The 22,802-nt window shown below is 45.8% G+C and overlaps 1 protein-coding gene across 2 annotated transcripts in view; it reads left to right on the top strand.

Moving 5' to 3' along the window:
- Positions 1-19,553, top strand: part of DVL3 (dishevelled segment polarity protein 3) — a 506,262-nt gene extending 486,709 nt beyond the window's left edge. For both annotated transcript variants that reach the window (XM_085635609.1, XM_085635610.1), the window contains 5 exons: positions 3,411-3,542; positions 11,627-11,794; positions 16,413-16,625; positions 18,243-18,674; positions 19,126-19,553. In XM_085635609.1, coding sequence (XP_085491735.1) covers positions 3,411-3,542; positions 11,627-11,794; positions 16,413-16,625; positions 18,243-18,674; positions 19,126-19,157 — 977 coding nt within the window. In that variant the 3' untranslated portion in view covers positions 19,158-19,553. The remainder of the gene's footprint in view (positions 1-3,410; positions 3,543-11,626; positions 11,795-16,412; positions 16,626-18,242; positions 18,675-19,125) is intronic.
- Positions 19,554-22,802: the final 3,249 nt, after the last annotated feature.

Here is a 22,802-nt window from a genome sequence, read left to right as displayed (position 1 = left end):
AATGGACAACGCAATGGGAACACCAAAAGCCGTTCCTGCACAGCATGGACTGAAAAGTGCAGGAACTGGTGTGCATGCACACAGGAGGGCCCATATAGTGCTCCCCTGTGTACATCCACAAGCAGGTGAGGCACAGGGGTCCTTCAGGGCCCCCTTAGTTTCCTCTCTGCCATGGTGATCATGGAGGAGGAACGTCCATGACAGCGCCGGCGGAGAGGAAACTCATAATATGGTTGGCGGGACCACCGCGGTCCTGCCAAGCAAATTGGGGCCCCCTGAACACTGCAACACTGCCAGGGAACGGTGGTTCCCTGGTGGCTGCGGTGGGCTGTGGCAGTCCGACCATCCGAATTGTAATAGGGTGGTCTGGAGACTGCCACCGCTGCACCCCCACAAGTCTGGGGGTCCATGCACTGCCAAACTCGCAATCGAGCCCTTAGTGCAGTTAGCAAATAGTCCATAAAGTAAAAGATTCTGGTTAAACGGTTAAAAAAAGATGGACAGCAGTAATTGAAAATGTTTTGATGCCAGAAGGACATTGTTTAGCGCATTCTTCGAGTGAAGGTGGTATGCTTAAGCAGTAGACCTCCAGTGTAGTCTGTGGATAAATAAATAACATCAGCGTATTAGCAGCGACATCTTTGAATTTGATTTTCCCAGTTAGCGTATGGTAGTTGCATCATTGTGATGGTAGATTACAATATCAGTGGAAGTGCAGGTGATTGATGCCCAGGACAGACTCGTGGTTGCAGTGGTAGACAGCTCAAGCTTCCTTTTGGTGATGACGATGAATGCATAAAAGACGTATTTCTGTGCATTGGGTGGGACATGTTGCCTTGTATTTGAGCGTGATCCATGAATAGACTTGTCGTCCAGTAGCGGTGGTAATCCATAGATCGATCTTCCAGTGGGTGTGGAGGCTCCATGGAGAGGTGTTGCAGCGGAGATGATTGGTGCATAGCATCATAGGCAGTACTTCCATGGTGACTTCTTCCTTTGGATGTAGGGAATGCATAGAGCAGCTGATGGTTGTAGGGTTCACTCTTACAGTGAAGGTTACTGAATTATGAACCAGTCTTTCAGTGCAGATGAATATGTGGAGAAGTCTTCCAGGGATGAGATAAACGCACTGAGCGTTTTTCTTGTGGAGGTAATGATGTTTGCCCTTTGGTGGTGTTGATGCATGAGCTGTGGAGGTGATGCTGCGTGGGACAGTGTAGGTGGTGCTGCATGAGCTGTAGAGGTGCGGTACTACGTGAGCTGTGGAGGTGGTGTTGCATGAGCTGTAGAATTAGTGCTGCATGAGCTGTGGAGGTGGTGCTGCATGAGCTGTGGAGGTGGTGCTGCATGAGCTGTGGAGGTGGTACTGCATGAGCTGTGAAGGTGGTGCTGCATGAGCTATGGAGCTGGTGCTGCATGAGCTATGGAGCTGGTGCTGCATGAGCTGTGGAGGTGGTGCTGCATGAGATGTAGAGGTGGTGCTGCATGAGCTGTAGAGGTGGTGCTGCATGATCTACAGTGGTGATGTTGCATGAGCTGTGTAGGGGGTGTTACATGTACTTTGGCGGTAATGCTGCATTAGCTGTAGGGGTGATGCTGCATGAGCTATAGATGTGGTGCTGCATGAGCTGTGAAGGGGGTGCTGCATGAGCTGTGGAGGTGGTGCTGCATGAGCTGTACAGGTGATGCCGCATGAGCTACAGTGGTGAGGTTGCATGAGCTGTGTAGGGGGTGTTACTTGTACTGTGGTGGTAATGCTGCATTAGCTGTAGAGGTGATGCTGCATGAGCTATTGCGGTGGTGCTGCATGAGCTGTGAAGGTGGTGTTGCATGAGCTGTGGAGGCGGTGCTCCATGAACTTTGATGATGGTGCTGTGGAGGTGGTGCTGCATGAACTGTGGCGGTGGTGCTGTATGAACTGTGGCAGTGGTGTGTGTTTTAGTTGAGACAGTCTAGGCCCAATGGAGAGGAGCGGGCACAGTTAGTGACTTAGTTGTTAAATTAGGGTGGAGATGGGGACCACAGTAGAATGTAGAGAAAAAGTAGAAATTTATTGGAAGCAACATTGGTGTTAGTTTCAGCAATGGTTTCCTTCTTTCAGAGCCAAACAAGGCCAAAGAAACAGACTGATAGATGTATTGAAAGAAAGAGAAATGCTGAATAGTTGCAAACATAATTTTCCTGAACATGTAGTTTCAGCATTAGGAAATGGGAACTGTGTATTTCCTCAACTGGAATTACGAGTAAAATTTGGATTGGTGCATGCTTGGACTGTCTGGTATCTCTTTAGTGCAGGTTTTTAATCCCTCCTGCCCAAGTGTGCTTTTTGATCCAGTTTTGTTTAGCACAGCGTAGGACAAAACTGGTCGCAAGAAAGGGCTGCACAAGAGGCCTATAATAGAGATGGAGCAATGCAGCGTTTATACAGCAGTTCTGAGAAATAAGTGAGTCACAAAAGGTAATACGTAGATGTGAGCATTAAGGCCACTTTTTACAGCAGGGGTGGGGTGGTTAGAAAGGTTGTTTATCAAATTTGCAGCAATGAACAAAGACCGATTACAGAATACTTAGTGATAGTTTGTTGGAATGTTGGTCAGAGGGACCTTAAACTGGATGTGAGAGAAGACTAGGCTTGGGCGGTAAACTCCGCTCCGCTTGCAGAGTTTGCAGACATTTTCCAACTCCGCGTAGAGCGCGGAGATCACAAAAACTCAGCGGAGCGAAGATTTTCCTCTCTCGTGGCTCACCAACATTAAGTAGGTGAGCGAGGAAAATCCAACATGGATCACTTCCTGGCGAGATTTCTCAATGTGGGGGGTCACGGCAGGTCGCTACAGCTCGCAGTGAGAAACATGCTGCTTGCATTGAGAAAGCTGCTGCTCGAGTAGAACATCTACTCGAGCGGCAGAAAGAAGCTGTGCCCTCTTGTGATGCACGTGGTGCAATTCGTGCTGATTTTACAGCACGGGACAAACTCCCAGCTCTAAAAATCAGCGTAACTTACCTCACTCCGCTGCTTGCAGAGCACGACGGAGTTTTTAAGTCACATGGAACTCCGCCCAGGCCAAGAGAAGACCTGCAGCAACTATTAACGTTTAAATGGAGAGGCTTGAAAAGTTCCATTCTGGAAACCGTCACCTACAAGATGGCAGCACAGTTCCTAAATTGTGCTCTAGAATGTATTGTTCCCTTCGATTGTTTGATGTCTTCATCTTCATGCCTTGAACACTCATTTAAATTCCATGTCGCACATTTCTTCCTCCTCCCTACAATCCCTAACCTGAACCCAATTTCCTCCCTTGATCTTCGTATCCCCTCCTTTCGCCTCCTGTCCCCCACTAACTGCTACCCTGGTCCCCCTTTCATCTCTTGCCTCCCTCCCTTCCTCTGCCCTTAACTCTGATTTGCAGGCCTCGATGACTTTCACCTGTCCATCCACAGTGACATGGCCACCATTGTGAAGGTCATGCGCTCCACCGAGTCTGGTCTTGAGGTCCGGGACAGGATGTGGCTCAAGATTACCATCCCCAATGCCTTCATAGGTAAGTGTTAGTTCAACAACGTTCTACTGCATCCTTTATCTGCAAGAGCTGTTGCATCGTTTTCTCTTTCTGTCCCATCGCTGTGTTCCTTAGATAGCTGCGTATGGTGTCTGTGGTCTGCGGCTACGTGTGGCTCAGATATTTGGTTGTGTTGTTTGGGCATTAGACCAGTGAATTATTGTGGTAATTTTGAAAGCTCTGTATGGCTGGGATAGTAAGTTATCTTCTGCTGCAGTGTTTGACTAGGATTAACGAGAATGGCGTTAGTTAACTACAACAGCCTAAGGCTAAGAGATACAACAGCCTAAGGCTAAGAGACTTGTACAGCATTATGTGCCTCGTATTCTCCTTTGTGGTGTCTTAACACTGCTGCAGTGTAAGGCAGAGATTCTTGGTTACGTAGACTGGGTTCTGTAGCAGTTTCTGACTTGGGTACTTTGTTGTAGGGTCTGAAGTCTGCCTAGAGTGTAGCATGGACACTCGGTTTCAGCATTTGGCTGTGCAGCCGGGATAATTCTTTTGATAATCTCTACAGGGTTGTCTGGTGTGAATTCCCCTAGGAGTTTATTAGCTCGCCTGGGCTGTGTGATTAATAAATACATGGTTGTGATGTGTAAACTTTTCAGGAGTGTGTGATTGGTATACTTGGTTATGGTCCTGTATTTCTCCAGATGTGCGTGACTGAGGTCTGAACTTAACCCTTAGTCTAATATAAATGCCTAAACCGACACTGATAAATACAAAACGAAGTACTCAAAACTTAGGCCTTGACTTAATTTTAGACAGATGGCCGGCGTTCCGCCATGGGGTGGGGTAAGTTACTCCATCGTCATGACAAAGGGACCACCGTTTAATTTATAAATGACCACCAAGCAGGCGGTCATTTATAAAAGCATTGGCAGGAACCCCCGTAACAGCAGTTCCTGTCAATGCATGCGTCAGCAGGTCGCAGACCTGTAGCAAAGAGTATCCTTTTTAGGTCGTGCCTAGATCAGCGCGCATGCGCTGCTTGCGAGACTTCTAATAATGGGCTTCAGAAAGCTCATCACACGCTCGTGCGTGTGCTTTTGTTTTTCTCCCAGGCTATTGGGCTTTGTGTGCGTCTTTCTAAGAAAGACAGCACGCAATTGGGCAAAGGCGGGTGCATGTTCCGCATTTGCGCCGCCCACGGCCTATTGCTTGCGGTTACCCTCACAGGCCACATCTGATTTCAATTATTGTGCCCAGACACGGGCGTGATAATTGAAAACAGATCGCTCGCTGTGGCGCACGCACACCACTCGTTTTGTTTCGTCTTCAAAATATTGCAAGATGTAGATTAGGTTTTCTTGTCTCGGCCAAGACCTGCGTGTCCCGCTCCCTGTCATTTCCGCTTCGATCGCTCCGGAGACGAGCGTGCTTTGCTCAATTCATACAGGATAGAGTTTTACTTGGGAAAACATAGCTTCGTGTTGATTAATACAAAAATGAAAGTAAAGCATCAAGCATGCCTGAGTGCTCTTCTCTTGAGATTTATTTTCATTTAATACCATCTCAGACTTTGTAAAACTCAAATGAACTTCTTCCCACGTTGTTTTAAGTTATGTTAGTGTTGCGTCCAGTTCCATACAACAGAACAGTGCCTTCTATCACTCGCATGACCGCGGGCACAACTTTCCATCACCAGGGTCGGTCCAGCAGCACAAGTGACCACACACAAACGGGGCAGGTGTGCGGTCTCGGGCTATTTATCATTGCCTCCTCTTGCTACCGACTCCGGACGCCTGTGTGATGGGGGCAAGGTGACAAGGTGTATGTGTAGAGAGCCTCAGAGGGACACTCAGTCATGAAATCTGCAGGTCCCTTAAAAATATCCGTAGTAGTCACCACTCTTACCGCCGCGGCTTAGAATACCTCTGTGGTCACAGTCTTCCTCCCAGTCACTTCTGCAAGCCCAGCACCCCTTCCCATGGACCCTAGCAGACATGGCCCGAGCCGCCGTACTGTCCCAAAGTGCGGGCAGAGACATGGCCCACACATGCCACAGAACCCACCACTGTAACAGAATGATGGCGCCCTCCTGCAGACTGTGGCGAGGGGCCCCTCACACTCCTGTCTTACAGAATGATTAGGATGTAGCCTGAATAGGGACAGCATCACCTGGGATACATACGTGCAGTGTCACTGCCCGCAAAACGCTTTTGTGATGAGGGGTGGGGTTGATGTGCAGTGTGTTGGGAGAGCCCCTCCGAAACAGCACTGGAGTCCCCCGCCACCTCCTCCCCCAGCGCAGGAAGATAGTGGCCGGGCGCGAGGAGGAGGAGCATGGGCTTCATTGACTGTCCGTGGATGCAGGGAGAGCAGACGGGGCTGGACACGCTCAAAGCTGGACACCGGCACGCAGAGAGGACACGACGTCGCCCAGTCAGTCTGCACTGCGAGCATCTGAAGAGCGCCTGAAACGTTGTGCAAACTCATGACAAGAATTAAACTTTTACAAAGATTCCTGCGCAGGGAGCCGTAACCAGGAACACTGTGCGGCGGTCCAGGACAGTAGCCGGGAGCTCCGCCGGCGCATCCGCACACTGGCTCTGCTGCGGGCATAGATCCGCTGCACGGAGAGGCTCGCTGCACCGGCGCTCCCGATGTAACCTCTTTATACACGAGTATAAATGACCAAGATGGTCTTAAAGCAGTAGAACATTTCCTTAAGAGCAGACCTTTAAAATGATATGAACATAGCAAGATGTTTATTTGCATGATACAATATTGTTGAGAGAACAATTTCGTTTGGTTCAAGAAAGATATTTCAGCAGATTCGTGGGGTTGCCCTGGGGGCCGGCCTGCTTTTCCCCAGTTACGTGTGCCTACACATGGGCTAGTGGGAGGAGCAGGTTCTCATGGTTGACCACAATGAGAGTTGAGTTGGAGATGTAATCTGTTGGCTCCGCTATATTGACTATTTGGTTATAATATGGAAGAGCACAAAGGAGACTGCAGAGAACTTTGCTGCCAGGATGAATTGCAATTCAGCTAACCTTATGGTTGCATCAGAAATGAGCACACAAACGGTTGAGTTTTTTTTTTATCAAGTTTTTATAAGTAACAACAAAATTGAATCCCGATTTACACAGAAAAACAGCCGTTACTTCGGTGCTCCATGCCGGTAGCTTCCATCCTCTACATTTAATTAATTGCATCCTGTGTGGGGAAAATGCCGAGATTAAAAAGAATCTGTAGCTGTGAGGAAGATTTTAAAACGGCCCAACTTGACTCTAAAAAGATTTCTACCCATGTGATGGATCAAGCTATATTAAAACAAGCATTGGCATATTTATTATTTATTTATTTAACTTATATAGCGCACAGATACCCCAACGGGGTGTCCCGGCGCTTGTGTGAGAACGTGTATAATGCTCGCTGTAAGGTGAAGATTTAGCAGAATAGAAAAGTTTTCAGGGCTCTCCGAAAGGGGGGTTCTTCTTGAACGCTCCTGATGTACAAGGGGAGGTTGTTCCAATGGGAGGCAGTGCAAACTTGGAACGTTTTCCCCCCAGATCGAGCCTTTTTAACCCTAGGGGTAAAAAGAAGATGTTGAGAGCTCGATCGGAGTGAACGGGCGTTGCTGTAGGGGCGGAGACATGAGGACAAATGAGCAGAACCCTTCCCGTTGATAGCACGGTGGGCAAGGGTGAGGGCCTTAAATTCCGACCTTTTATGTACTGGGAGCCAATGCAGCCTGAGGCGGTAGGGGGTAATGTGTTCTCTAAGGGGGAGACCACAAACCAAACGGACTGCGGCATTTTGAACTGTTTGCAAGCGCCTCAGGAGGCCTTTAGATAGTCCCAAATAGAGGCCATTGGCATAGTCAAGATGGGAGGTGATTAGCGCCTGCACAATTGTTTTCCTAGTTTGGTTAGGAATGAAGTTGATGAATTTTTTCATCATCCTCATTTTAGAAAAGCAGGCCACAGATACAGATTGAATCTGCTTCTTGAAGGAGAGATCACTATCCCAAATGACTCCCAGGTTTTTGACGGAGTCCTTCGGCAAAGGAGGGGCGCTCAAGTCAAGAGGCCACCACAGAGTAGGATCCAGTGGGGAGGGCTGGTGAAAAAATATTACTTCGGTTTTGCCAGCATTAAGCCGGAGGCAGTTGTTATCCATCCAGTTGGCAATGCTCCGAAGGCAATTTTTTAGTGGGTCGAAGGTAGACTCAGAGGGGGAGTCATATGAAAAAAGAAGCTGTATATCATCCGCATAAGATGTGGCCTGTATTCCAGATTGGGAGATGATCTCGGCCAGCGGGGAAAAATATACATTAAACAAAAGAGGGCTTAGTGAAGAGCCCTGAGGGACGCCCCACTTAAGAGGACGACTGCATGAAGTGAAGGGGGGAGTGAATACAGCCTGGGTCCGATTGGACAAAAAGGAGGCAAGCCATTCCAAGGCCTTGCCCTGAACACCTTTTTCCTGTAGTCGGTTGAGGAGGATCGGGTGAGATACGGTGTCGAATGCTGCTGAAAGGTCCAGCAGCACCAACACCGCTGTAGAACCCTCGTCAACTTTCCACCTGATAGCGTCCGCCATCTCCAGGAGGGCAGATTCGGTACTATGACCCGGCCTGAAACCGTGCTGGGAGATGTGGAAGGCGCCGCTCTTCTCAAAGAACCCAGCCAATTGGCCATATACAAGTTTCTCCAGCACTTTGGCTGGGGCAGGGAGCAGGGAGATGGGGCGGTAATTTGCTGGTTCAGAGGGGTCTGCGGTTGCCTTTTTGATGATTGGTACCAGTCGAGCATGTTTCCAAGAGTCTGGAAAGATACCCGACAGGAGAGAGTCATTCCATATTTCGTTCAGTACTGGATTGAGCAAAGGAGCGAGGGATTTGTACTGCTTCGCTGGCCACGGGTCAAGGGGGGAGCCAGATTTGCACTTGAGTAGTTCCGCCAGAGACTGATCTAGGGAGATCGGCTCAAATTTGGAAAAGACTTTATCCGGATTGGAGCTAGTTAAATCTGCCTTCAGTTGGGGAGGAGTGATGTTGCTGGGAAAGGAGTTCTGGATTAGAGCGATCTTATCTTCAAAAAAGCTCGAAAGATTGTCGCAGAGAGCCTGAGAGACCAGTGGTTGGCGCTTAAGGGCCAAGGGGTCGGTAAAGGCTCTGACCGCATCAAAAATGACTCTAGGTGCACCCTTAGCCCTGGTGATTTTCTCCTCAAGGTATGATCTTTTATGGTCAATGATTTTTCTTCTGTACTCCTTAAGGGAGGTTTTGTATTTGGATCTACTGTCAGGAGAATAAGATCGCCTCCAATTTCTCTCCAGCCTCTTGCAGGTAGATTTATGTAGCCGCAATTCCTCAGAATACCAGGGTGCCGAGGGAGAGGTACGAAGGGATTTAATAGGTCTCAAGGGTGCTAAAAGATCCAGAGCCGAGGTAACCCAATGGTTGAAACTGGCCACGCGAGAGTCCAAATTGTGGGCCTCCCCTGGGGGGGTCGTGGAGAGATGAGGGCCTAGACTCTCAAGAGAGATTCTCCTCCAATTCCGCCCCATGGTGTTGGACTGAGGTCTGGAGCGATCCACCAAGCGGGAGGAAAAGGAGAAAGGGATTAAAAAATGGTCCGACCAGACAACAGGGGTGGGCTTACCTAAAATAGTGTCAGTGAGGTTGGTACATATCAGGTCCAGAGTGTGCCCTCCCTTGTGTGTAGGGCCAACGACAAGTTGCTTTAGGCCACCATCAGATAAGGCTGACAAAAAGTTGGAGGCATTAGGTTCATTAAGATCGTCGGCGTGCAGATTAAAATCACCCAAGAGGGTGAAATTGGCATAGCGGAAAGATGCCTGTAAAGCAAAATCAATGAGGGCCGGAAGATAGGAGAATTTAGATTTGGGGGGACGGTAGACCAATAAGCCAGAATAAGTAAAGTTGGCGGCCAGTTTAATACAGAAAGGTAACGCCTCAATGCACTCTATTTGAGGGTGTGGGAAGGAGGAGATCGACCAGATAGATCTGTATATAATGGCCACTCCTCCACCAGGGTGTGAATTCTGCCTGTTAGCGCACAGAATTTTGTAGTCGGGAGGAATAGCGAGGCAGAGGGCAGGATTGGTATCATCTCCCAACCAAGTTTCCGTAAGGAAAAGGATATCCCACCTGTTATCCTCGAGTGATTGGGCTATGTCTAATGAATGTTTTACTAACGAGCGACAATTAATGAGTCCTGCTTTGATAGACGTATTACTGCCGCTCACAGGTTGACGGTGTACGGACTGCCGTAAGTGGCAGGCGGGGTGAGAAGTATCGTCAGTATGCCGTACGCAGCAGGGTTTGAAGACAAAAGATGTCGGGTCGTCCGGCAGTGCTTGGGGTGCCTGTGGCCAAGAGCATGAATTGGAATTGAGGCCTAAAAGGGTTTCCCTGTTGTAGATGAAGGGATTGAGGGACTCCCGCAGCAAGGGGATAGAACCTGGCGTGGCCGCGTCCGTGACGCGGACAAGCGCAGACGGGCAGGACTCTGGCACGACTCCGGCGCGAGTCCGGCGCGCCCGCTGAGCGCGTTCGCTGCGCGAAGTCATGCCCTTCCCCTTTTATGCGCGACTAGAGCGCTCCGGGTCTGATCCACCCCCAAGATGGCCGCCACGCTTCTGAGCCCCGGGACCAACTCCACAGCGTTACAAGTCAGCTGCAGGTGAGAGGGCGCCAGGCAGCGGGATACAGGAAGACACCAAGGTGAGGAGGTCTGCCTAGTGCAAAGATGCGATCACAAGTTAAAAAATTACGGAGTTAAAAGCAAGTCGACTAAATGTGCAAATATTCGCAATAGCAGCGTAGAACACAGCGTAACAGCAGCAGAGCACACAGCCTCCCGGCTTCCGCCTCAGGAGGGGTACATACAATCGCATAGCCAATAGGTCTAGCCTTTGCGACCTTATAAGTGTTTAGTTTTCCAGCACAATATCCTTGGTGCAACAACATCAACTGTTGCAAGGCTAAAATAAGGTCCCAAAGGCGAGACCTACTGGCTATGCCAAAGCTTGTTTTATTTACTATCCCAAAACTAAATTTTCTTTTTATAATATGAGAAAAGTTATGCTCCCCTCAACATGGCAGTCATCTCCCATTGTGGAGAATCATTTTGTGCATTTTACCGTCCCTTACTACCAGAATTTACCTGGCTGAGAAAGACCGTGAAAAATGGCTATATATGGACCTATCCTAATTGGGTGGGCGTACCTGTAGCCATATCTACGACTGCCCTTAATCCGCAGGGCCGTCTGAGAAGCTTGGCCACAGCGGAGACAGTGTAGTCTCCCCTGTGGCTAAACTGAAGGTCTGTCCGCATATAGATCGGGAGGGCAAGCCACTATGTTGGCGGGGAGGGAACGCCACCACTGCTGCGACGGAGTTCCCTTCCGCCAACATATGAATCAGGCCCTTCATCTTTTAAGAATAACTTTAAACTCCCAAGCACAAATTTAAGATTCAATCCCTTAATCTAAGCATAAACACATAATTCTAAATCCCAGATTAATTGTAACCCTTTCACAAAGATGCCTAAAACTGAATAACAAAGACTATATCTTGTGTCCTATGTGTAATCTGAAAGCCTTAAGCAAGCTTAAGCTCTTAAGCCTCCGAAAACTTAACTCATCTGCCTAATTTCTACATTTAATGCCTAATGTTTAACATTTCCTTAGGTGAAATTTATTTTAATTTATAACGAATGTAGGACAGAGAAGTATATCATTTGGGTGTGATAGTCTTCTGCCATGCTGCAGAGTTTGATTGCTATATTCGGTTATGAAATTCCTAAGTGTTATTGCAATGTGCCTAGAATACTTCTCTGCATTGGCTAGCAGTTGTTGACCAGCAATTGTCTGCTTGTGATAGTCTCGCTGAGCTTTCTTGTTGAGTGTGACTGGCAAGTTGGTTGAATTTCTAGCTATAATGATCTTGTGATTTCTACATTGCTACAGTGTGCGGTGGGGATATTGTAGACTTGAACCATGGTGCATTTTATTAATGAGTGCCTCTTGTGGGTTGTGTGGTTCCATGGTCTCAGAGTTTTTAAAAACAGTGTTGGTATTATTTGCAGGTTCGGATGTGGTAGACTGGCTTTATCACCACGTGGAAGGATTCACAGACCGCCGGGAAGCCCGCAAGTATGCCAGCAATCTTCTCAAAGCGGGTTACATCCGGCACACAGTGAACAAAATCACCTTCTCGGAGCAGTGTTACTACATCTTCGGAGATCTCGTCGGCAGTACGTTGAAACATTCTCCTAGCTTAACTAAGGAACAGATGTTTTTGATTCAGTGCGGGTTAAGTTTGTATCTAAGTGTCACTCGTAAACAAATTTTGGGGCTTGGCTTGATGAATATTTCAGAAACATATAATTAAATTGTGCTCTTGTTAATCATAATTTTAAAGATAGACAGAAAATGTTTTGAAAAAAGTTTATCTTCAGATAACCTTCGCAACTCTTTAAAAATGAGTTTCATCACCTCAAGGGATGTCTTTGTCACATGGTAGACCAACTTTTCTGCTAGAGTATTCTAGCCTTTAACAGCAGAACTCTTTCTCTTTAAGGATCCCAAGGTGCTCTGCCAGAACACACTAGTTCTGTAATAGAGCACCCCTACTATTCAATAGGTTGCTACCAACTCTTGCCAGTGTATATATTGATCCTCATTTCCATTATCTTTGCTTTACCAGAGATGGTTACTCGAATCGTGGTTCTGTAGTCCTCGGTGACTCTCCTTAATGGAATCACTTCTCTTTCTGAAATGATTCTCACAAATTCTTGTCCACTTCATTCTTGGTCTGATGAACCATCTACTGTTCCCACCATTGACCGCCACACGCGGTCTTCTACTCCATCAGACAAGCTTTGTTAGCTTTGCTAATGCATCTTCTCCACAATCTATCTAGAACCGGGCCTCTGCTCTCTATCATTGCATTCTAGTCCTAACATGCTCTACCATAGCATAATCTGCATTATCGCATAATAATCCAGAACCATCTCGTCAAACAGCTCATCCTAACATCTCATCTCTGGCCTGCAACTCCCAGTTCTCTTTAATTGCGTCCTGCAGTCGCCGCTCCTCTTCCTGGCACAAGGTATTCGCAGAGTGGACTTTAATCCTACTAATCTATGCAGGAATCTCACATAATTCTTGGAGAACACCTCAGTCATTAAGAGTTACACCATATCCTCATAAGTATTAGTTTGAAGGCGCTGAGCATTTTCCAGGAGTGATTTGGGAACACCTATACAGCAGTGTAAGAGGCGCATGAATCATGGTCGGCCTGTCTTCCACAAGCCCTTTAAATCCACTTCCACCACTGGAGTCTTCATTGTGGGGAATTTGGACTCACAGTAAAATTAAATAAAGGTTATTGTCAGTCCTTATAATAAGTTGAACACTGCTACAGTGTATGGTAAGCTGTGTTTCCTTTACATTAGTGCTACTTATCTGCTGCTGAACCCCCAGGCAGCTTTTGATCTTTTCAAACCTGGGTTCTTTAGCACGTCTCATCTGATCAGAGTTATCCGGAATTTTGTAATGTCGTATTTGTTCACCGAAACTGTGTGAAACGTTGGAAAAAATGCCCAATGGGGTATCTCGCTTGAAAAAGTAACCCAAGTTTATGTTCAAAAGTCACTCGGGATAAAAGCCGGGCAGTATTTTAGACTGCTCTAGTTTCTGTCATTTTGTATAATTTGCATAATAAGAAATGTTGCACATTACACCACTGTAATAGGAAATTTTGCACAGGCCTAATATCTGGTCCTCTCCTTTTTCTTTTGACTTGTAGACTAGCAAGCTTCTTCTAAGGCCTCTAATAGAAGGGTCCTTAATTTTACTACCCCTGCTCTTACAGGATTTGCGATTTATTTATTTTGTGTTTTTTTGTATAGAGGTACAAGCCATTGGGTGTGGCCTTAAAGCGCTATATGTAGTAGATAATATTGATGGGTAGATAAATAAGGAAGTGTATAGTTGGGGAGAAACAGCAAATAAACCTAGATGAAGAGATTTGAAAGCCTTGTGTAACCTCAGAGTACAGACATCCGATGGAGTGCTAGCAGGCTTAGGTGTCTTCTCAGCAGGCCCATGTCTTGGGTGTCATGTAAAGATTGCAGTTTGAAGGTTTCCTGAATAACAAAGTCCTTTTACAGTCTAAAATGTGATGGGAGAGAGTTCCATGGGGATGATCTGATTGTAGGAAGGAATCCTTTTCCAAACTTGAGGCGGAATGAGCGGTTTGAAGTAGTTTCTGCTTCATAGTTCCTAGATTTCTGAAGGGATGGTACAGGATAAAGTCTTGGACATGTGATCAGGAGCCGTGCTCCAGAGGCGGAGCAGTTTGCTGTATCTTGTAGACACTGAAAGACTATTCGAGTAAGGGGGCCTATGGTGTGTTAATTCAGGCCAAATAAATGAAGAGCGCACGATCAGCAACGGTTTCTTGGCGCTGTGGAGTGAATGTCGGGCAGTCGAGAAGAATGAATTAACAGGACAGCTGATACATAAGATGCTGCAGTAGTTAAGACAACAGAAGAAAAACATGAAGAATATTTGCAGTTTTTTGAGGATGGTGGAGAAGGGCAATGTTCCTAGCCAGAAGACGAAGTGGATGGAAGGCATTTGTGGTGAAGGCATTTACTTTGCTCTGAAGGAGAGCTTGCTGTCCTAAAAAACTCTGGTGTTACAAGATTTAAACACCTGTTGCGTTTTAGATGAAGGAGGTTGTCAGTGAATACTTTTTGGACTTGGTTAAGGCCCTCTCCAATGTGGTTACAGGAGCAGGGGCTTTCTTCTCGGGGTGGGCTAGTATGTCATCCCTGGTCTACAAATGGGGGATCCTGAACACCAATTGGAAACTGGAAGAAATCATATGGGTGAAGTTCAGAGTCCTCGTGGAGGTAGGGATTTGAGGGGAAATGAGATGAATGAATTTATTCCAGAGCTCATTATCAAAAAAGAAGTTGATGAAACAATACTCACGCCAGGATGGCGGACTGGTGCTCAGAAACTGGAAGTCGGGGATGGTGGAGATGAATAGACCGAGGCAATAAGCACTGTAAAGGGTTGGCAGATTAAATCTTCAGGAGAAGCCAGCAGTACACATCTCTACAAGAATGTTTTGATTGTAAGAATGTGATCTGTCCAGATATTTAGTAATACTGGATAATTGCTAACTGTGCGATGTTTACAGCACCTTGAAATTATTGTGTACAATGAAGTACACAACCCTCCCACCCCAACAAACCCCCACCACCACCCCTCCCTATCCCACATACATTTCATCAGGTCAAAGCTACCAATATTTGTCTGGGGAGAAAGGACCTAGTTAATACAGGGACTTGCACAATTTTTTGCTGTACGCACCAACATCCGTATGCAATGCCCCATTTTTTAGGCAAAACTATGAATAAGTGTTATTTATTGACCCTAATAAATTCTGACTCACGCATTGTCATATTTTATTGTTGGTGTTTATTCTATCATATTTTCACTATACTAATTCACCGCTAATCCTTTATGGGTTCTGGACTAACATGCTACTCGCAGAAAAAGCGCTTTGACGCCTCGTCAGGGGTAGTAAGCGCTATATAAATGCAATTACAATGCAATACAATACACCCAACACTGGGTTTACCTTAAGCTTGTGCTCCCCACTGACTCCAACTGTGTTGGTCAGCCTTGGGCCCAATCTGCCTCATAGGCCTGGCCATATCTGACACTACTACATGGATCTTTAGTGGGTGGGGATACTCCAACTGTAATGCACGTCCCAGTGAAGACCTGTGTCTGACATACCTCCTCCGCGCAACCCTAATGCCCACTGCTCAGGTCACCGTTCACCTGTAAACACAAAGGTCCTGACACCACATACTATTGCTGCCCACCTTAATGCTGTATGGTACAGTGTCTTCACAATGCTTTTCCCTCTCATTGCTTAGATGCCTCAAGCTGTGGATACTGGGTCAATATAACTGTTACAGTCACTCTATAGTTCGCCTTGCCTGCTGTCAGTCGTTAGTCGAAACCTTGTGACACTTAATGCCATATTTTCTTGTTTCCTGGAACTTGACCTCAAGCAGACTTGGTCTCGGGTTTACTTGAAAGTTTACCAAAAAGATGCGATCACACTTATGTCGGGGCAGCTTGCAGCTGCCACATTAGACTAGAACCTAGAAAGATGCCTCAAAAGAGGAAATAAAGTGGGCAACATTTTGCAAATACTTCGCTTTTTTACAACTGGCTAACAGCTCTTCTGTACTGCAGACTATCATTGTTAAGTCCATATAGAGAGATTCATTCACAGTAATCTGGGGACACTTGTTAGTTCATCTCTTCTGCAGGAGGATTTACCTAGTGGTATAGCTCAATAAATCTTGTCCTGACATAGCAGAAGCTTACATTACTATAATTGATGTAAAACACAGGTCACCCTGTACGCCAGCATCCTCTCACATAGGTCTCTGTCCCATGACTTTTACTCGTGTGGGAGCCTCTGAGTAACCTTGGTGCTGGGTGTCACTGTTTACGTCGACTTAAGAGAGGCTCTGCCAGATAAAGGTGTTCAAATTGAAATGTTTTCTGGGATCTTTCCTTGGCAAGACTTCAGCAAGAACTGAGAATGTATTCCTAGGAATACCTAGTACAAGAGGACTACTGTTAGATGTTACTCCTGTAGCACCTGTACCTATGAAGACTGCATAAACAAGTACCAGGAAGGCAGTGAGATGCATTCTGTCCATAATGTGAGAGGAAGTCTGTAGATGCAATACAAAGAAATGGTGGGCGAAAAGGTTGCAGCTACAGAATCTTCAATAATTAAACCAAGCATTTTTTGTCTCTTCTTTACAGATCTTGCAAATCTCTCTCTGAATGACCGGGACGGCTCAAGTGGGGCTTCGGATCAGGACACACTGGCTCCTTTGCCCCACCCAGGAGCAGCACCGTGGCCCATGGCCTTTCCGTACCAGTACCCCCCAGTGCATCCCTACAACCCACACCCTGGATTCCCCGAGCCAGGATACAGCTATGCTGGGGGCAGCGCTGGGAGCCAACACAGTGAAGGTAGGTCTTACTTCCCCTAGGCTTGAAGATGGGAGGAGAAAATACTGTAGGGCTAGGAGCAGTAGTGGCTGCTACCGGATCCGGGTGGTTAGGCGGGGAACGAAAAAAGAAAAAAAACACTTACCTGAAAACAAACAGCTGCCGCCTCTCCTCAGTCCTCTTCTTCCTGTCTCCGGTCTGGCAGCAGGAAGCACCCAGGCTCCCCTGAGCCAATCACAGCACTGCACTGCAGCATTGTGACTGATCTGAATGCCGTGGTTCGGCGCTCAGACGGTGAATGGGACGCTGGGCATGTTCCTCACGAAGCTGTGCATTACAGCCTGGTGGAGAAGATGCAAAGTGGACATGACTGTTTGGCTGGCCCAAGAGAGACGGCCAAGCAGTTGTGCGCACTTGGGGAGTTCAAACCACTCTTCCCCCTGCTCTGGCCAGCCCCACCCCGCCCCAGAACCACTGACTGTAATAAGAAAACAGAAGTGATAATAACAATACGTTATTATCACTTTATTTTTCCTTTTCAGCAGTGGGGCGACACTCCTCCGCCTTAGCAGAGGCGCCGCCACTGGCTAGGTTCGCTGTCAGTCTTTAGCGGTAGGAGTCCTGGGTTCAGGGTCAACTTGTTCAGTTTGCTACACCTGTCTTTAGTTGTATTTAGTATTGCGTTTTCCACTAAGTGCATTACAGAGTTATGTATATGATGCATGCCTTTCATCTTTTGACTGCACCTATAACTATCCATGCAGCTACCATTGGCCCGTATGTCTGATAACCCCCCAGCAGGCCACAGCCCTTATTGTGTTATCTACATACATGGTTGATTTTATTGGGGTTGTGCAAAACAGAATATTAACTTAGCTTTAAGTCTGAAAAGTAGTCGTCATGTAATGGTCACCATGTTTTTGACCACACGTGAGGCGCATACGTTCACGTAATGTTACACTGATATAGCAATGTATTCTCTTACACTGTCTTAAACAGGGAAACATACTCTTTTTAAGTCCATATTGCCTCATTGCTCCCTGGTCTAGTCACACTTGTGTATCTTTTTTTAAATCCGTCTTTGATATCTTTTCTTGGGCTGTGAGTAATGCTGCTCTGGATGGTCTGGTTTCGACGTAAGATTAACATAGTTATTGCCAGTCCTGCCTGTATGATGTATTCAGATATCACCAGCATCCTGCCCAGTTCTCTTGCAAAGACAGGCTTCTATGGTCAGCCACAAAACACCGCCTGTATTGGACAACTGAAGTATCAAAAAACATTTTTATTAGGGGAAAAAGAGGGTCTGTGGTACTAAGTGCCAAGGGTCAACACAATATGAAATACTGCTCATGACACATCATCACACATTTTACCTAGACTCATTTGGAAACCTGTATGAAATGACCTTGGTCTAAAATCTTACAACTGCTTCTTCCCCTTCTTTTGAGTTGCAGTACATGATGACATACATAATATCACAGGCACGTTTTACTTTTCAGATTTCAATTTCCTTGTGGATCTTCTGATCATGGGGAAGCATGCCCTATCTTACAATTTCAGTATACACAATCCTTAACTTAATAATATCCTTACACTATATTTTTAAAATGACTTCGCAAATCTGTTTTTTTGCAGGAAGCAGAAGTAGCGGCTCAAACCGAAGTGGCAGTGACCGAAGGAAAGAGAAGGAAGCCAAAGGCGGGGACTGCAAGTCTGGTGGTAGTGGCAGCGAGTCAGACCACACAACCAGGAGTACTAAGCGTCGAGAAAGGGCTGCAAGCGAGCGGTCCGCCCCAGCTAGCGAGCACAGCCATCACAGCCACATAAGCCACCACAGCCACCGGAGCCACCACTCGATAGCGCACAGCATCCGCAGCCACCACACGCACCAGTCCTATGGGCCACCAGGGGTACCTCCTCTCTACGGTCCTCCCATGATGATGATGATGGCACCGCCAGTTTCTGCCATGGGGCCTCCAGGTGCCCCGCCGAGTCGGGATTTAGCATCCGTGCCCCCTGAACTCACCGCTAGTAGACAGTCATTCCGAATTGCAATGGGAAATCCTAGTGAGTTCTTTGTGGATGTGATGTGAAAAAAACTCATCTGCTGTTTTTTTTTTTCTCCCTTGAGAAATGCCAGCGTGCTCGTTTGGTCTTGATATCATAAATATAAATATATATTATTTTTTTTAAAAAGGGAAACGAAACGGCGCAGTTTGTGATAAGTGGCTGTGCGCCTTTGAACTTCACTGACAATGCTGCACTAATCGGCAGAACCCGTAGTTTAATCTAGCCACCTAAGGCTCTGGACCGCGTACTGTTCGCAGGGGGGATTGCCTGCTTGCCTGGCTTGACATAACACTGTTTTTGGATTTAACACAATTAACCTGCATCATTTTTTCAGTTTTTTTTTAAGCACTGAGTTTCAATAGCTAATACTGTTTTGTTCTCATTTCTGCCTAAATTATTGTGTTTTTTGTTTTGTTTTTAAACCTCTTGTGTTTGTTTTGTCAAGCAGCAAAGAACTATGGTGTTTTTGACTTCCTCTGACCTTCCCGCCAGAGGAAGGGAAAGGTTCTCTGTCGGCGCGTGTCACTTCCTGTGAGGGTGTCATGGCGGCTGTGTTTGGACGTTTGCAGTAGCAGAGAAGACGATCCCTGTTCATATGCCCGAGCTGCCGTTTGAGTGTGTGTTCACTGGAAGATTTTTTAAATTTTCTTTTGGCATAAACAAGACTGTTCTGTCCTCGGAGGGAACACCACCAGCCTTATTCGTGTACGAAAAAAAACCTTATGAATAATAAATGGAATGTTACAAAGCTTCAAATATCGTTTTTAGCTGTGAAAAGTAGACGAATATTGAAAGGAAAATGCTCATACTTATAAAATAAACTCTTCATTTTGCAGCTTTTTTGCACCCAGCTTGACTGACAAAATGTACATTTTATATTGCGTCCAGACTGAATTTTGTGGGTTTAAGTGGAGAAATATATTTTGTGGTGGGTTTTTTTTTTTTTTTTTTTTTTTTTAAGAATGTTCTCCTCAATGGGGATCATATTTGTACAATACAAAGACAAATGTAGCAAGGCCAGAAATGTTTTTTTAATGATTTTTTATTTTAAGGACGAAGCGTGCTGCCTTTTGTGGGTAAGCTTGCCACCAGTCAGTTTTCTTACCGGCATGACCAGTATTCTAATGTCCTGACTGGTACAAAAAAATCACAAAAAGATGGCATTTTCCCTCTTCCGGTCATACTTAAAACAGAAAACATAACAAGAAAGCACTTTAAAACGTGTTTTAGAGCGTCCTTAATGATCCTTGATTGATACTTGCGGAGAGGAGTTGGCCTAACGGCTAGGGCGGTCGGCCTCGAATCTGGGGAACTGGGTTCGAGTCTCGGCAATGACGCTGAACATCCTGTGATTCTGGGCAAATCACTTAATCTCCCCGTGCCTAACAAAAATGAATGTGTGTTCTAATGTAACGTAACTGGTGCTATGAAATGCGCTCTGATACCCATTCGGGTCAAGTTCACGCTATATAAAACTCTGTAAAAAAAATATATATATACTTAAAGTAAACAAAGGCAGAAAAGCAGTGTTTCAAATGAATGCATAAACTTTTATATAAAACCCTAATTAAGTACTATATCCGAGCCTTTGCAGAATCTTAAAACATGAATAAATGGCCGGTATTTCTTTGGGAAAGGTAGCAACCCTATGATGGTGGGTGAGGGTTTACCATCCTGATAGACAAAAGGTCTCCTAGGAGTTTTATTTCAGTAATTGATGACCTTGCTGTACTTGCCTTTGTGTATTGTATTGATGTTGGAGGATAGTGTAGTGTGATTCCCTTTGTTCTCCTCTCATTGTTGCATTGAAACACAATTTGTTATCATTCGACTACATTCATCTTTGCAAAATGAATGCATTGAGGGCAGATAGGTTGCTCGGGCATTAAGAGGAGGGATTCAGATGACTTCCACATGCATGATTTTGTTTCAAACCCTCATCCCTTTCTTATTTCCAGTCTCAGTATGTTGACATTTCATGTGCTGCTTCTGCCTTGGGAGAGGAGAGTCCTTGCATTTCATGTAATACCTCCAAAGATGCTGTGACATCTCACAGCTAGAAGCAATAGTTCTCTACTCTCAGTCCCGTTGTTGCTGTGGTGTCCCGCTCTTTCACTTTCCAAACATATTTTTGGTGCCTGCAGCTGAGGACAAGGCTCAGAACATTCCTACCAAAGTAGAATCAGCTTTGCAGAAGCATTCCCCATCCCAGGCTACGTGCAGCCTGTGCTTCACAGATTGTTTCCACCCAGTTCCTGTTTTTGCTTCCCTGGGCAGGGAGAAGGGATCTGCTTCTTTGTCACACTTAAACTTTTTAAGCCGCACTTTCTTTTTTTATAAAGTTTTCTCTCCTGACAGAAGTGTTGATTAGCTATTTCCTTTCTGCTGCATGCCATTTTCAGGACATTGTGTGTTTAGGACAGTTTTTCTCACCGGGCTCTATAGCGCGTGTTGCGTTGTTCTAGGCAATTTCCTTTTGATTGGTTATTGTGCTGTATAAACAAATGACTACAGTTGATGTCCGTAAGAGAATGCTTTTGTGGGGGACAGGCTTTCATACCGACACTGAAGATTTTCAATAAAAGAGGATAGATCCAAGTTTGCAACACTAATTTGTGAAAGTGCAAAGGTCGCAGCCCTATTACTGAGTCCTCCACCCCATTCAAATTGCTGCAGATTTAAAACCTGTGGTTTCTGGTGGTTTATTTGCTCATGATAATGTGAGGAAGGTACAGAGCAGGATTGCACCTGCCTCGCTACCATCTCACACAGGCTCAAACTGAATCCTGAAGATCCAGCTTCGGCCAATGTGACCATAGATCTTCAAGCCTTTGGCTAAATCCTTTTTTGGAGGTTGAATTTGCCTCTTTTCAAGGTCCTTGAATCTCTGTATAGATCAGGCATGGTGGTCCCGACAAACCTTAAAAAGGCGAACTCCACCTCCGACCTGCTAAAAAGAGATTGAAAGTGTTTTGAGGCGTGTCTTTTAAATCTATTGCAGCAGTGCTGTAGATGCATAGCAGAGTGATTTTATCATTTGGCTTAAAGCTGAAAACTTACAAAGCTGTCTGGTTCATTGTTTAGCAGCTTGGCTGGCAGAGATGTATATAGCATTGAAGAAGCTGTAGTGGAACATCACTGCTAGCCATGATCAAACTTTGAGGAGTGGCTAGTAGACGAGGGGTCCTCCTGTGGAGCCTCGTCCGCAAGACTCTACACCTATTCTACAGAAACAACAGGATGATATGTCTCAACAGATACCTGTCGATTAGTACTATGTCAAAGAGGCCCACCGTGGATACAAATCTGGATACTTATAACTCTGAATAAGAAAAGGAACCACTGCATCCTTCCAAACGATTTAGATTAATGTTGTCTAAGAACATGAATTGCTAAGACTTGGTGCCTAAGCCAGCCTCCGAGGCGTCTTTTTCAGACTATAAACTTTTCAACATCCAAATCTTTATTTTACATTGAAGCTGAAAGCATTAAGATGTGTCTTAATGTTTAGAACAAATCTCTTTCAGAGCATTCAGTGTCCTAATCTCTAGATTCAAAATACAAAATTTACTGTGAGTACCACTTTTTGATGCATGTGTAATATCCCTGCACGGCTGAAGGAGGTCTCTGCTTCTTTTGGGGAAGAGATTATTCTTGTTCCTCAGTCTAACACCATTCTAGATTATGGCCTAATTCAGAGTGATGCTGTAATCTCAATTCAATCCCAAACGGTTGAGTGCGTGCACTAATCCTGATAACGAGTCGTGAGCAAACTTTACACAAACCCAGCAGTTTTTCCACACAATTTTTGTCAGGTTAATCAGTGCAGAATTCATGTGAAGAATAACAGCATAGGTTTTGTAACTCAAAGTCAGGGAAAACCTGCCATCTCTTGTGTTGATTGTTGATAACCTTCTTACCAGCATTCACAATCTTCTAAAAGTCATTGATAGAGAAAGCTAAGCAGCACACCAACTCAGTCTTAAATCAGAGATTCCTCTCCATATCAAGGCCGCCTGTCTTCAGCGTAAGACTCTGTTGAAGAAAATGCCTGACTGCCTTCCTGGGCTACTAAGTTCATCTTCTTTCCAGTAAAGAGTATGCATGCCCATGAGGAGGGTCTGT

This window comes from Triturus cristatus, chromosome 11 (genome assembly GCF_964204655.1).
Source record: "Triturus cristatus chromosome 11, aTriCri1.1, whole genome shotgun sequence".
NCBI lineage: Eukaryota > Metazoa > Chordata > Amphibia > Caudata > Salamandridae > Triturus > Triturus cristatus.
This window is presented reverse-complemented; position numbering and strand designations above follow the sequence as displayed.